Below are 15,845 nucleotides of genomic sequence, written 5' to 3' on the forward strand. Positions count from 1 at the left end.
GCAAGATCTCCTCAATTGATTTTCCTCCTAAGAACTTCTCACTTCAGAAAATTGATTTTCTCAATCTCTCTGTGTGTTTTCCAAATGACCCTCAAGCATAATCAAAGGCTTAGATCATTTTGGCTTGATCTGTGCCTTTTTCTAGAAGTTTCACCTCCGATTAGATTAATACCCATTAATATTTTAATTTTCCTAAGTTTAGACAACCACATTAAAAATATTAATTATTTTAATAAAATTACTTATGGGTGGAATTTCCGAAAACGCTTTCTGGGTTCTTTGGAATGCATTTGCCCAATCCTCCCTGCAAAATTTGAGGCTTAGAGCACATCTGATGCTACCCCAAATCAACACTCCCTCTTAGCGAGGAATGTGCTCTAGCAATACACTGCTACTGCATACTGCTTTGACTTTGAAGCACCATCTCTGCACTGCTGATGTCTGACCTGCTATCCACCAACTACTACGCTGCTGTTACTACTATACTGCTGCCTTTGACACTGCCACTACCAATGCTACATTTGTATTGCAACTCCCTCTCAAATGCTGCATCTGCTATGCTGCTAGCACTGCTACTGTCAACACTGCATTCGTACTGCAACTCAATTGTTGAGAGTGTCAGGCCAGGAGTAACTCTAGTTTGGTAGAAAACTGATTCGATTTATTTCATTAGGTAGCTATTGTTATATACAAAGGATGTGACTGCTCAGTTCATCTCCTGATGACTGTTCACATTCCTAATTTAACTATTTACACAAATTCACCCAATCGCAGAGGATTAGGTGTCAACATTCCCCCCCTTAATCTGAAGGGATGTTGGTGAGTCCAAGCATCGTTCTGAATCTTTCAAGCTTTTCTCTTCCAAGCGCTTTGGTGAAGATGTCTGCAATTTGCTCATTTGTGGAACAATGACGGAGATGGATTGTTTTGGCCTCAACATGATGTCGGATCAGATGATATTTAGTATTGATGTGCTTTGTACGATCATGGAACTTTGGGTTCTTGGCCAACTTTATTGCAGAGGTGTTGTCAATCATGAGTGGAGTTGATTGTACTTGTTTTACCTGCAAATCTTTAAGAATTTTCCTGAGCCACACAACTTCTTTTGTTGCTTCAGCTGCTGCCACGTATTCTGCTTCTGTTGTGGAATCTGTTGGAACTGATTGTTTGCATGATCTCCAGGAGACAGCTCCTGATCCAAGACTCATAGCATATCCTGAAGTAGATACCCCAGTTTCTTTGTCTCCATCGAAGTCTGAATCAGAGTATCCAATCAAGCTGAAGTCGTCCACCTATGTATACTTGATTCCAAGGTCTTGAGTTCCGTTCAAGTACCTTAGAACCCTTTTTGCAGCAGACCAATGTCCCTCACAAGGCTTTTGCATAAACCTGGAGAGGATTCCAACAGCAAATGAAATGTCTGGTCTAGTAGTAGTGAGGTAGATGAGACTTCCTACAAGCTGTCTATACTTTGTTGTATCCTCAAATTCCTTTCCTTCAATAGATGTGAGCTTTAAGTTTTGTTCCATTGGAGTAGAAAGAGGATTGCACTCTGTCATGCTAAATCTGTTTAACAAATCTCCAATATATTTCTTTTGAGAAAGAAATATGGATTTTGGATGTTGGGTTACTTTAATGCCAAGATAGTAATGAACATAGCCCAAATCAGTCATTTCAAAACTTTTCCCTAATTCCTTCTTTATGGATGCAATGTAGCTTTCATTGTTCCCTGTCATTAAAAGATCATCTACATATACCACAAGATATACAACTGTTTTGCCAACTTTCTTGACAAATAAAGTTGCATCATTAAGATCAAAATGATTGAAGTTGAGTTTCAGAAGATGCTCAGTTAGTTTTTCATACCAGGCTCGCGGTGCTTGTTTGAGGCCATACAAGGACTTCACAAGTTTGCATACTTTATGTTCATGTCCTTTCACAGCAAATCCTTCAGGTTGGGACATAAAAACATTCTCTTTTAGATCTCCATTCAAGAAGGTAGTTTTTACATCCATTTGATGGACTTTCCAACCGTTCTGAGCTGCTAGTGCAAAGAGTGTCCGGATGGTGGCCCATTTTGCTGTGGGGGCAAAAGTTTCCTCATAATCGACCCCTTCCTTCTGTGCAAAACCTTTTGCCACAAGCCTAGCTTTGTGCTTGTCAAGTGAGCCGTCAGCTTTGTACTTGTTCTTGTAGACCCACTTGCAGCCAATTGGTTTGGTTCCAAATGGAGGATCAACCAGCTTCCAAGTGCCGTTCTTTATGAGGGCTTCATACTCCTTTTGCATCGCTTCTTTGCATTTATCATGAGAAGCAGCTTCTTTGAAGGAAGTTGGTTCAAAATCTGTAGACAAGTTCAATTCACAATCATAAGAAACATCCATATCAACAGGTGAATTAGAGTCATCTACATCACCTCCATTTTGTCGGTTTAAATTTCTGGTTCCTGTTTTTCCAATTTCATCAGGATGAACACTTTCAAGTGTCTTTGTCAGCCACTTTGGGGGACCTTTCTGAGATGGTCCAGGCTGCTTTGTTGATTGAGTTGGGATTGAATCAAGATTGAGTCTCCCAATTCTATCAATTACATCACTTAAAGCATCATTCGTTGTTGGAGTGTCATTCGGGGGAGAGTGTTCTTCAGAAAGAAGATTCCACATGTTGATCTAGAATAGGAATCCCCCCTTCAAGATGTGGAATCTGATTATCAAATTCTTGAAACGATTTTGTTTTAGCGAATCTATCCAAGCGATCAAGTTGCCGCTCAACAACATTGTCAGTTTTGGATGATTCAAGAAAAATTACATCTCTAGATACAACAAACTTTTTATTTACTTCATCATAGAGGCGGTATGCTTTGGAGGTGTTTGAATACCCCAGGAAGATACACTTACGACTTCTAGCACCAAGTTTGTTTCTATGTACCTTTGGTATCAAAGCATAACAGGTGGAACCAAAGACCCTGAGATGTTTTACCGAAGGAACATGTCCATACCACAATTCATAAGGAGTCTTGTTTCTTATAGCATTAGATGGACATCTATTCTTTATATATGCAGCACATAGAACAGCATCAGCCCAAAACATTATCTTTACATTTTTGAAGAAAAGCATGGATCGTACCATATTCAAGATTGTTCTATTTATTCTTTCAGCTACAACATTCTGTTGGGGATTATAAGGCACAGTTGTTTGATGTTTGATCCCATGTTGGCGAAGATAGTTTTCAAATTCATTTGATGTATATTCTTTTCCATTATCAGTGCGAATAGACCCAATATGAGATTGTGCATCATTTTCAATCCATTTATGAAAATTCTTGAATGTTTGAAAAGCATCAGATTTGTTCTTCAATAAATAAACCCAACACATTCTGGTGTAATCATCAATAAATGTCATGATATATTTATTTCCATTTGCAGAAGGAACAGGGATTGGACCACATAAATCTGAATGAATGAGTTCAAGCTTCCTATGTGCTCTTGAATGTGAATCATGAAAAGACTGTTTGCCATGCTTTCCTAGAATGCAAGCATCACATTGCTTATGTTTCCTAGGAATTGTAGGCAAACCAGCAACACCATTTTTCTTCAATAAGCGGAGATTGTCATAGTTTAAATGTCCAAATCTAGCATGCCATAATAAACTTGATGGAAGTGTACCTTCTTTATGATGAGAAATATATGAGAAATTTTGTGCATGAGCAGGGGTTCCTTGCAGTTTGAGAAGCCTTTCTTCTTCTATTCCCCTCATGACAAGTGAGTGGTCAGATGCTTTTCTTACCTCAAGCTTGCCATCAAACATATGAATGGAGTGACCTTGCTGGCGGATGTGGACCAAGGACAGCAAGTTTCTTTTGAGCTGTGGGAGATATAGAACATGATCCAGAAGGAAGTCTGGAAGACCAGGCAGTTTAAGCCTGATTGTGCTAAGCCTTGATGGCTTGATTTTTTGACTGATCTGCAAAGTATACTGCTCCATCAACATTGTCAGTGAAATCTTCAAAAAAATCTTTTCTATGAGTCATGTGACAGGTTGCTCCTGAATCAAGCAACCAATCATTTTTCGAAGAAGCAAGTGAAGCATTAAACAAATCTTCATTTACTCCAATGTTACATTGTGCCTCAATATAGTGAGCGGATTCAGGTGCTTTACCTTTGTCTGTATCATCAGTTTTACCTTTTTGTTGGTTTCTTTTCTGCTCAATTTTGTCCCATGGTAGCTTGCATGTAGAGGCATCATGTGATCCATTTATTTTGCAGTGAATGCAATGTAAGTCTGCCTTTTCTCCTTGAGAATGTCTGCCCCCCCTGCCTCTGAAATATCTTCCTCTTCCTCTTCGTCTACCTCTTCCTCTTGTAGAATCTTGAGCAGGATGTTTTTCTTTATGAGCAAGGCACACAGTCTCTTCAGAAGATTCAGGGGCTGTCTTCTTTCCAAAAGCTTTCTCTCTTTCAGCAAACTTTTTCACAAGAGAGTCAAAGGTTATATCTTTGAGATTTCCATTTGCTTGCAAAGACTCAAGATAATTGGAGTAAGTAGGATAGAGTGCCTTGAGAAAAGCAATAAGAGGGATATCCAGCTCAACCTTAGTGGAATTGATATCATGCATTATAGACTTTACTTCAGATGCAAGAGCAAGAGGATAATTATTTTTTAGTTCAAGAGTGAAGAGTTTAATCATGAGCTGAACAAATTCAAGTGCAGAATGTGAGTCATAGAGTTCTTTCAGTTTTTGTAAGGCTTCAAAGGCAGTTGAATATGACAAAATATGGCGACTCACCTCTTCATTTACAGATGCTGCGATTAATGCATAGGCTTTGCTGTTCTTGTTTTCCCAAATGACGAGCTCTTTGTCTGAGGTAGGCTGTACTGGGTCTTTGTCTCCTTCTCCGACACACACTCCTTTCCACAACTCATTGAAGATGAGGGTGTTTTATCATCCGGGACCATTCAGGATAGTTTTCCTTGCCAGTGAAAACTATTCCTACCATAGAGATGATTGAATGCATTCTATAAAAAAAAAATACTTCTGCTGATAGAAAAAATACTTCTGCTGATATACAGTGAAATTGTACTCAAAAGGGCATTCTCAAAAGATTTCAAATGTCTTCCTTACGCTACAACTTTATGCACTATATTTTCTTCAAATCCCTCCAATGTTTGATAAAAGCATCCAACATTTCATTGAAATATTATGTACATATCACTTCAATGTTTTAAAATGTAATATATTTATATATTACATATCACTTCAATGCTTTAACTATACAACGCAGCAGGGTAACATTACCATTCAAATGATTTAAATGATTTTAAAAAATTGCGCATTGATACTATTCACCTTCTTCAACACTTTGTTGGACTCCACATAACTTGTGACTATGCAGCTGTTGTGGACTCTTCTCAAGCCATAGACAAGTGCGGCTATGTCTATCAACTGCTCAAGCGCGGCTCTGTCTCGCAACTGCCCCTGATGTGCAATTCTCCTTAGCAGCTGCACCACATGTGCAACTCTGCGTAGCAACTGGGACAACGTTATCAAAATATATGGAACAACGTTAACAAAAATTTATGAAGCAGTTTGAGTTTTCGCTTCAAGTCCAGAGGAATGGTCATACGATGTTCCCGCCGCGTTCCTTGAGGATTTAATAATGGCCCAGAGGTATCAAACCTGGTCTTGAACGGCTGGGAATCGATCCGCAGACCTCGAGCAACCTCACAAGATTTTTGGAATAAATTCTTTAAATGACAGAGTTGGTCTTCGCATCTCCTGCTATGAGAATCCCACGGCCCCTCTCCGTTGAAGGAATGCAGGAATGAATCTCAATGAGCTTGGCCATACTAATATCCGAAATCAATCAACTCGTATGCGAAAATTAAGAGAAAACAGGTTTATGGGTAGGATTATGGGGCCGTATCTACCAATTTTTGGTTAAATTTGAAGGAAAAGGAAACCAGAGGGATTGGGCCTTTGATGGCTTGTCTCATAGGGGTCGATTTTTATGCGATAGACTTCAAAGCCTCAGCAGAATGAGAGAGACGAATAGACTACGCAGCAATGGACGAGATTGGAATCTAGAAAGGGCTCGTACACTGCAACTCTCTGGCAAAGCCCGCGTCCATGGTAGAAACGTTTATGAATCAGTCATCTGCGCAGTCATAGTATGCAATGATACCATGTCAGGCGCAGCTACCATGTCAGGCAGGCACTCAACGCATTCAAACGGATGGTCAGTGGTCAGAGAATATGAAACGTTTATGGAGTCTGAGCGTATTCAACTGAACAGGGCGCAAGAATCATAAATAGAATATGTCAGGGCAGCGCAGGTGTGGCAGACAGAACGCAGGGATGGCAGACATAATTATAGAGAGAGCAATGGAGCAGATTAGGAGTTACAAAGACATAAAGACTAAACAGGGAGTTGGCTCTGATACCATGTCAGGCCAGGAGTAACTCCAGTTTGGCAGAAAACTGATTCGATTTATTTCATTAGGTAGCTATTGTTATATACAAAGGATGTGACTGCTTAGTTCATCTCCTGATGACTGTTCACATTCCTAATTTAACTATTTACACAAATTCACCCAATCGCAGAGGATTAGGTGTCAATAGAGAGAAGCAACTGAAAACACCCAAAACTGGACAAGTATCTAGTGGATACTCCTCAGTTCTGAAATACTTACTGTTGCTAGTCCCATGCCTCTAAAGCCAGTGCGCCGCTGAAGCTCTGCACTATGCCTCCTCGCATTGCTACCTCTGTGCTCTGCGCTGCGCAGTCTCTGGCTCTCCTAGCCACTGCATCGGTCGAATCAACACTCCATGGCACCAACTGAAACTCCACCATCCTGCTACTATTGATCATGGGCTCTCGTAGCGAGGTAATGATCCAAGAGGTGGGCTCCTCAAGGATCCTGCCCATCTGTAGCTCTATCGAACTATAGTTCTATATCAGCCCACCTTCCTCCTGGAGGTATCTTGGCTGTCATGGCGAAATCCTCCCCTTATTCAATCTTTGCGGCTGCAACCTTGGGATCATGCTTCTCATCCTTGTCCTTTTTCTTCAAGGGACACTAGGATGCATAGTGGCCCATCTCGCCACATCTGAAGCACTTCACCTCGGAGACATCCTTCTTTTGTCTTTGTTGCCCTTGCCGTCCCTTCGATGCAAGGGCTGCGTTATCCTCTTCCTCCACTTTGGGCTTCGACCCACTACTGTTGCTGCTCCCGTCAAGTTTGACCTTGAGTAGGTCTCTCCTCAACTCTTCTTGTTTCAGAGCTGCCCACATCTTGTCCCAATTTGGCAATGTTGCTCTGCCCAGGATACTCTGGACAAAGATTTGCCAATCATCTGAGATGGAATTTAGAGCCAGTCTCACTAACTCCGAATCTTGAGGTGTATGTCCCGCAACTGACAGCTCATCACGGGTCTCCTTTAGTTTCGTGAGGAACGGATCCACACGTTCTCCCTTCTGCATCTGAGTAGATCTCAACTTCTGCTCTAAGTACATCTTCCGCTGCTCGGAAGATCCCTGATACAATGTGGCCAAGGCATCCCACATCTCCTTAGCAGTCCCTTTGCTTGCAATGTGGCACACCACGTGATCCTTGACTCCATCCAGGATCATCCTCTTTACCTTAGCCATCTCAACTCTATACTTCTTCAGCGGATTTGCATCCGCTGGGACAACTACCACATTATCAACACAATTCTTGAGGGCATGCTCATCTAGAAGGAAGGTCATTCTAGCCTTCCAGATGTCATAGTTGGAAGCCCCATCCAACCTGTCTTGATCCCTCAAGCCACTGGTTGCCATATCCTCCGAGAACTGTTAAACAACTCCCCATTTCTCCCTATTGCGTAGCTCTCAGGTTGACTTACGCACTCCCTGATGGAGATGGTAAGTTGCTGCTCATCTGCTACTTTTCAAATGAGAAATGTTGACTTCCTCAACAAGAAATCACTGAGGAAGTATTTGCTCACTATGTGATTTGCTTCTTCCTTCTAACGACTTTTCTGCCCAGAACTCAGCTTGCAGAAAACTGCGTCCCTCTAGCTCCGCATGGTTCTGCGTAGCTCCTTCTGCCTTGGCAAGTTTTTGATCTGGAGGTCTTACCTCTCTATTGGCTCACTCAGAGAGAAATGCCCACGAAAATACAACCCTCTTGGCTAGAACTGCGCTATCCCTTAGGGGATTCAAACTGCTGCTTGCTGCAGCAAGTTGGCCCTTGCTTCAGTGCTAGTTTTTCTCTTCCTATTCCACATCAACAACTCTGATACCATGTGAAAATTCCTAGATCTAACAATCTCACGAATCCTACTGTAGCCAGCTGAATCTACTTGTCCTAGATTGTAAATAACATTACACACTTATTTCAGGTTTCTTCATGAAATATTGAAGCAAATTACTGAAGCAGCCTACACCAATTTAATTATGATTATGAAACATAGGAACTGAACAAGGAAAAATAGAAACACATAGGACACAGTTATTTTTGGACAAAAGTCCCAGAAAAACCCAATGCGGGAAAACTGGTGCAGTAGCTCTGAGGGTTTTATTATTATGTAGGAGAAAAATCTGAGTACAATTCTAGGATGTTGAACTAGCAATCCGATATAGAGAGAATACTGAACAAAATACTGGTGAAATGATCTCACCCTATCACTGGAGAATCAGTGACGGATCCTGCTGCTTTGGAGGCTCTGCGTCACCCTCTGTGTGGCCTCTATGTAGAACTGCGTCACCCCTCTTGGGTATTACGCTGCCTCTCCTCTGGACCCTTTGCTGGCTGAGAAATCAACCTTCTACCTCCCAGATTCACACCCTGGATTCTGACAATTGAATGTCGACTTCCCTCAGCAGGAACTCGACTTCCCCTCAAGGACTTCGTTGCCTTTGCGCCAGCAGTGCACGGGCCAGCATCAACCTTCCTTTGGACGTCTTTCTGTTCTTCCTCTACTTCGTACTCTCCGGAAATTCCTTCTCCTAGATTTTCACTGCCCCTCTGCTGCAAGATCTCCTCAATTGATTTTCTTCCTGAGAACTTCTCACTTCAGAAAATCGATTTTCTCAATCTCTTTGTGTGTTTTCCAAATGACCCTCAAGCCCCTTCTCATATCTTCCTGTTGGACAACCAACGACCTAGATTAAAACATAATCAAAGGCTCAGATCATTTTGGCTTGATCCATGGCTTTTTCTAGAAGTTTCACCCCTAGAATGTGTGCCATATGAGGAGATGCTACATGGAATTTTAGACATAGTCAAAACCTTCATTTAAGGATTGAAGGATTTGTTTACTGCCCCACTTCAAATAGGATATTTTATGGTATTCCCGGTGTAGGAAGGGATTGTTACCAATTGAACTTAAGCTACAAAGTCCCAACAACAGGTGCAAGCCTAAGGGTAACTCAAAAGGGTTATCTTTGTCACTACAATAGCACCTCTTCTCGCTTATGGTTATCTCTCCTTTGATACAAATATTGGTGTATCTCAAGGGTTAGGATTATTAAAGCTTTATGTAGTGGTGGCTTAGGTTACTAATGTTAATTTTCTAATCCTAGCACCCTGGCAATTTATTAACTAGTAGGCTATTACGCAGATATACTGAATAAAAAAGCACAGCTGTGATTTTAACATCAACAAAAATAACCAACGGAAACAAAATTAAACACCAATTTCACAATCACATGCGCACAAAGAACACAAAGATTTCTGCCCTTCAAATCAGTCCATTCATTAAATTTAGAACTTATAACTCCCTTCTTAGGATAATCACTCCTTACACAATCCAAACATATTTTAGTATTATATTATTCATTATAGGGAAAGTGGATCTAAAATCACTTATTCCTATTTTTGAAGTTGTTGAGGAATAATTATTTTACTATCCCTTGGATCAAAACGTGGATCTAAACCCTTTTTAAAAAAATTGACATTGACAAAAAATATACAAGGGTTTTTAGATTAGAACTTCTCAGTTACATTGGCAAAAAAATCTATTGGAAATACATAGTGATACTGAGAGGGGGGTGAATCAATATCACTTAGATTTAAATTATTTTCACTTTATTAATTTTAAAAATAAAATCACATCACATAATCAATCATCAACACAATGCATAAACACAGAGATTAAAGTGAAAATCCAAACTTGAAGAAGAAACACTTGAATGCTTTTCAAACAGTCTTCAATTTATTACAACCACTTGTGAGGACACCAATCCTCTGTAAGCACCAACTTACAAAAATTGCAGGCTCCAATTTGTCAAGAAGATGACAACATCAATCCTCAGAAAGCACCAACTTACAAAAAAAATTAGGCTTAGAAACTGCAAAAGAAGGTCTACCCTCCTAGAAAGTTGCACCCAAACTATAGTCTATATCTCGATCTCCAAACTGACCTCCAACAAAACTCAGTCAACAAAACAAAACTCAACCTTCCACAGGACTTGGCCTCCTCAACAGAACTCAGCCGTAGCAGAAATAGGACTCAACCTCCAGAAAAAAATTTGGCCTTAGCAGAAATAGTGCTTGGCCTCGTCAACAAAACTCAACCTCCTCTAAAAACATAACTCGACCTCCTCCACACCAGAAGTAGACAGACTAAAAACCTTCAAAAAGTGTGCCAAAACCCTTCCATAGCTCAACAAATACTTCACACAAGACTTCTCCAAATCAACTTTATTGGTTCATGAGGTATGGCCCTCAGTTTTGCTTACTCGCTAAAACAAAATCGAATTCACTTGAGCGGTGGCTAAAAGTTTCCTTCTCACATCTATTTATAGTGCATTTGGGGTCTAGGGTAGGGCTAACTTGTCCGTTGGCTGGGCCGACTTGTGCAATTGGCAGAATGTATAATGAATTTTCAAAAAATCATTTCTCCTCAATTGTGAGGAGTTAGAAGGTGTGACATATATTGTTGGAAAGGTATCGAAATATGCTATTTGACTATGTATCTTTTGTTGAAAAACCAAGTACAAGAGAATTTCTGAACTACTGATAATTATTTGTGAGAGTATTAGATCTTCTTTCCAATTTATTTCAATTCGCCAAATAATTACACCAGAAATTTAATCGAACAATAAGGAGAAAGAAGATATCACAATGCACAATAAGAACAGACACTAAAATTAGGTCAAATACCAGGGAAAAACCCCACAAGGGGAAAACCCAACCAAATATTTCTTAGAGAGATCCTTCAACAATACATCAAGACAAGGATTATACTGACCCAAGAAGGCTTCCACAAGTGTTAAGTCTCCACAACTGAATGTCCAACAAAGATCACCAAGGAGAGGCTGATCCTCTCATCATATCACAAAAGACAGTCATATTAGAACTTAGATCTAGGCTCAAATCTCAGACCCAGACTTCAGATCACTATAATAATAAAACCAGACTTCAGATCACAATGATAATAAGCAAATCTTGAATACTAGACTTCAGATCTCAATGATAATAAGCAAATTTCGAATACCAGACTTTAGATCTCAATGATAATAAGCAGATCTCAAATACCGGACTTCAAATCATAGTTATAATAAGCAGATCTCGAATACCAGATTTCATATCACAATTATAATAAGCAGATCTCGAACCTTTGACTTTAAATCATAAGTATAATGAGCAGATCTCGAACCTCTGACTTCAGATCATAAGTATAATGAGCAGATCTCGAACCTCTGACTTCAGATCATAAGTATAATGAGCAGATCTCAAACCTATGACTTCAAATCATAAGTATAATGAGCAGATCTCGAACTTCTGAATTCAGATCATAAGTATAATGAGCAAATCTCAAACCTCTGACTTCAGATCATAAGTATAATGAGCAGATCTCTAATCACTGATTTCAGATCATAAATGTAATGAGAAGATCTACAAATCTCAGATCACTTCACATAGGAGAGCAGATGAGTAAGGTATGTGTGTTCCAATAGCATACAAAGGAGAGCGAATTAGCCTCTCCAATAAGCTGTCATGTGATTTGAATGAGTAAGTTTCTAGGCAAGCCAACTAGCCATCGTGTGATCTGAATGAGAGAGTTTCAAGGCAAGCCAACTAGCCATTATGTGATCTGAATGAGAGAGTTTCAAGGCAAGCCAACTAGCCATCATGTGATGTGATATAGCACTTGTGGAGCCACTTGAAAATATAATTAAAATAATAATTTTCTTCTTTCCAAAAATACATTTTGACCAAATCAAAAGCATGAAGAACATGCTAGAAACAATAATATTTTTGTTCTTCTCAAGTACAATGATAATTATGAAGACCGATAAATAGCTACACATTCTTTAACCTCTTTCTCTTTCATTTGGAAAGCCTTTGACATCAATAACAACCATTTTCAACAAAACCAACAAAAAAGGGTAGAATCATGGTAAACATTAAAAATACAAGATAAATTCACTTTTATCATTTTTTTTAAACATATAAAACCAAAAACAATATCAAATAAATGGGGACATAAATATGGAAAAAATCGATATATATATATATATGATGCACAATGGATACCAAATAAAAAAATGATGCATCAATGTCGATACTGAATGCTAAACCTTGACAACTGTCCAATCAAGGACTCGAAAGTGGACAACAAATACAAAATGACATTAAATATATAAATGTATCTCATCATAATAAGTTGAAACCATGGTGTACTTTTTTGGCATTTGTATAGGATGGTTGAGAAGGGAGGATTCCAGGTAGGTGTATAGTTATTAGCAGTGCATTAATTGGAAATTTTTTTCCTCTTAGCTATGTTCATAACCTATTTGTGGTTATCAAGGACTACATTAGAAGTATTTGAACCATGCCATGAATACAAACACAAAGTAGTTGCAATCTAAACCCTAGACCCACAAGGATGAATGTACATGTATATGCTAATGTGTTGATGTCTTCTTGCTACTAAAATCCTTGACATATGTACTAAAGATGATAATTTGGTTGTAATGTGAACCTTGTTTGTTTGTTTCACTCCACTAATGCCATGTTCAGTAGGTCCACCTCATTGGTTGTTATTCTGGCAAGAGGACATGATTTTTTGAGATTACCTGTTACATAATGATTGGTCTGTTTGAAAGGAACTTGTTTATAATCCACCTCTATTTGCTGAATGCAATTATTGACTTCAAGGATAATACGCCCTCAACTCCTATTGAATATTCATCTCAACACAGATCTTGGGTACTCCTCATTTTTTTTTAATAAAGAAGGTCATGAATTATGTATATGTGTGGGTTTTGATGTTTCTAATGTTTTAGCACATGGAACAATCATCTATTATTTGAGATTGAACTATATTTAAAAGTTTTTTTTTCTTTTTCTATGATAAATATTCTTATCATTAGTTGGAATTTTCAGTTGGTTTTTGCAGGTGGTTATTATGAACTAGGTGTCATGAAGACTCCATATATTGGTGCTTTGGGCTATTGGTCACCACAACATCAAATTGATATGAGAAATATTGATATAGGGACAATATTCATGGATATCTTTGTCAAACCTCATGAAGGAAAATTTTCCATGAAAGCAGTTAATCCATCATATGCTATCTTGGTGTGCACTCTTGCCCCTAGTCCCTCTTCTAAGTTGATCAAGATTGCATTAAATATTTCTTGTGTAATTGTGAAGATGAATATATGCTATCAATTAAATTGTCAAATATTATCACATTTGCATAATCATTCAAAAGAAGAAAGCATTTTTACGTTGTGCTCTATAACAATGTGCTTTATCTTTATTGTGTTGAATAGTGCTTCTCCTCATTCATAGAGGGTCTCTGTTTCTTTGTCTAGGTTTTACATCTTGTGTTTATTTCTTTCCACTCTTTCTCTTGTTGAGAAATCTAGGGGCAACAACATAGGATGATTTCTCTTACTTCGATAACTGTTTGTGGTATATTTTTACTTCACATAATTAGCTTCTTCGCCTTGATTATTATTAGTGTTTTCTTCATCAAACAACTACCAAACCATAAAGAACAATAAGACAAAGGACACAAGATATAGGCGATCATCCAGGGACAAAACCTTCCCACTCTGAGAGGAAAACCCGCAAGGATTATTCTTCTTGTAGAATCTTCAATTGACGAATTCCAAGACATAGACCCTTGACCAAGACTCCTCCAAGACCAAGTCAAACCTTGCCTCTTTCTGCCAAGTCAAACTAGCAACTTCTTTCTTGACTTCAACTTCGACCATGCAACACCTTGACTACAACTTTGACTTCACTTTCTACAACTTCGGCCTACCTGCAACTTCTCCAATTTTCGGCCCTTGATGCAAAAACCCTAGGCCACACGTGTGAGATAAAAATGGAGAGATTTGCCTGCTTTTACCCTCGCTTGGCCTCCTTCTTCTTTCTGGTGAACTCGACTTGCAACATGGCTTGTCTTACACTTGTTTTTGACCTCCTTAGATGACTATCATAATTTGGCTTCTTCTGCAACAGATGATACCCAATCTTCTTCGCACGTGTGAGGAACTTCTGCCCTAAAACAGAGTTCAAACTTCAAATGCTTCCTTCTCAAGTTGATCTTCTTCGTTCACTGAATTTTAGGTCTTTTCTTCCTTCTTTTATTGAACTTGTTGTTGCTTGTGAGTATCTCCTTGAATGAGGCTGAGTGCCCTATATATAGGCTTCTAGTCACTTCAAAATAGCTTGAATTGTCACTGTCCCTAGGCCGACTTGTTTGCTTGCACTTTAACTTGGTCTTGGAGGGTCTTTTGACTCAAATAATTTTTTTGTACAATATGTAACATGCCCAAGAAGGGTCTTTCATACATGACAATGACTCTCTTGACTTGTAGACTCAATGAGAAGCTCTAGAAGCTCTTTATGGGAGCTTGACCTATGAAATAAATTTTCTTGAGCATGAAACCAATGCCTCAAGAACAACAATAACGAATTTATTTCTCTCTTTTCATTAAATACATAAAATCATGATTACAAGTCATTATGAAGACCGAACCTAGTTACATATTTCAACATCTCTTTATCTTATTTTGAGTAATATTTCAGTATATCTTTACTTATATTGAGTAATTTTTATTTCTAGGAGTTGCCTTTGATTATTCCACATTGCCATTATAACATGTTGGACTTTGTAATCCCATTGATTTATTTTGGCCATCTATGGACATTAATGTAATTTCTCTCTTTCTTATGTTTATTAACCAAAATTAGGTTAATATTGGTTGGGTAGTTGTATGAAAGATAAATGCACAACTTGTCTAGTTGAAATAATCTAGAGGTTAGTTAAGAGGAAACTTTTGTACAAACAAAGGTGTAAGAAGAGGGAAGACAAGGATGGAACCATTATATAAAAAGGCATCTTGATATATGAAGAAATAATATCAATTTATCAATAGATCTAGGGTGTGCAATGCACCTGTAGGTTATAATGGTAGTGGTCAAAATCGACCACATGTCACACAAGTACAAGTCCATCCTAGTTCTCGATTACTCTAGACATGAAAAAAGTTAATATAAGATAAGATAATTTTATTAATGTTCAACAAATGACCACAATGGTAGGTCAATGGACTAAAGAATATGACCAATATGAATACAATGTGGGAGTGCAAGTGCAACTCCTAGATAATGCTATAAAAACATAAAGAAAGAAAGATGTAGTAGTATGACCTCAAAACACAAAAGACATGTATATAACCATGAAAAGGGTACGATGATACAAAATACCAAGTGAGTTTCTCCAAGATTGGAGAAAAGGACAACTTGAGAGCTTCCCGAGAGAGAGAGAGATCTGATGATGAAACTAATGATATTAAGGTCTCCTGGGTTTGATTGTCAAGGGCCAAGGGGGTGAAAA

The 15,845-nt window shown here is 38.7% G+C and overlaps 1 protein-coding gene across 3 annotated transcripts in view; it reads left to right on the forward strand.

The window, feature by feature from the left end:
* The window catches only part of LOC149187250 (uncharacterized), a 308,667-nt gene that overhangs the window by 163,121 nt on the left and 129,701 nt on the right, over positions 1–15,845 (forward strand). For all 3 annotated transcript variants that reach the window (XM_089411330.1, XM_089411331.1, XM_089411329.1), the window contains exon 4: positions 13,376–13,570. In XM_089411330.1, the coding sequence (XP_089267456.1) occupies positions 13,376–13,570 (195 nt within the window). The remainder of the gene's footprint in view (positions 1–13,375; positions 13,571–15,845) is intronic.

Source organism: Pinus tabuliformis, chromosome 3_1, assembly GCF_031772625.1.
Source record: "Pinus tabuliformis cultivar Carrire ecotype Pingquan chromosome 3_1, CPIR1, whole genome shotgun sequence".
In the NCBI taxonomy this organism is placed as follows: Eukaryota; Viridiplantae; Streptophyta; class Pinopsida; order Pinales; family Pinaceae; genus Pinus; species Pinus tabuliformis.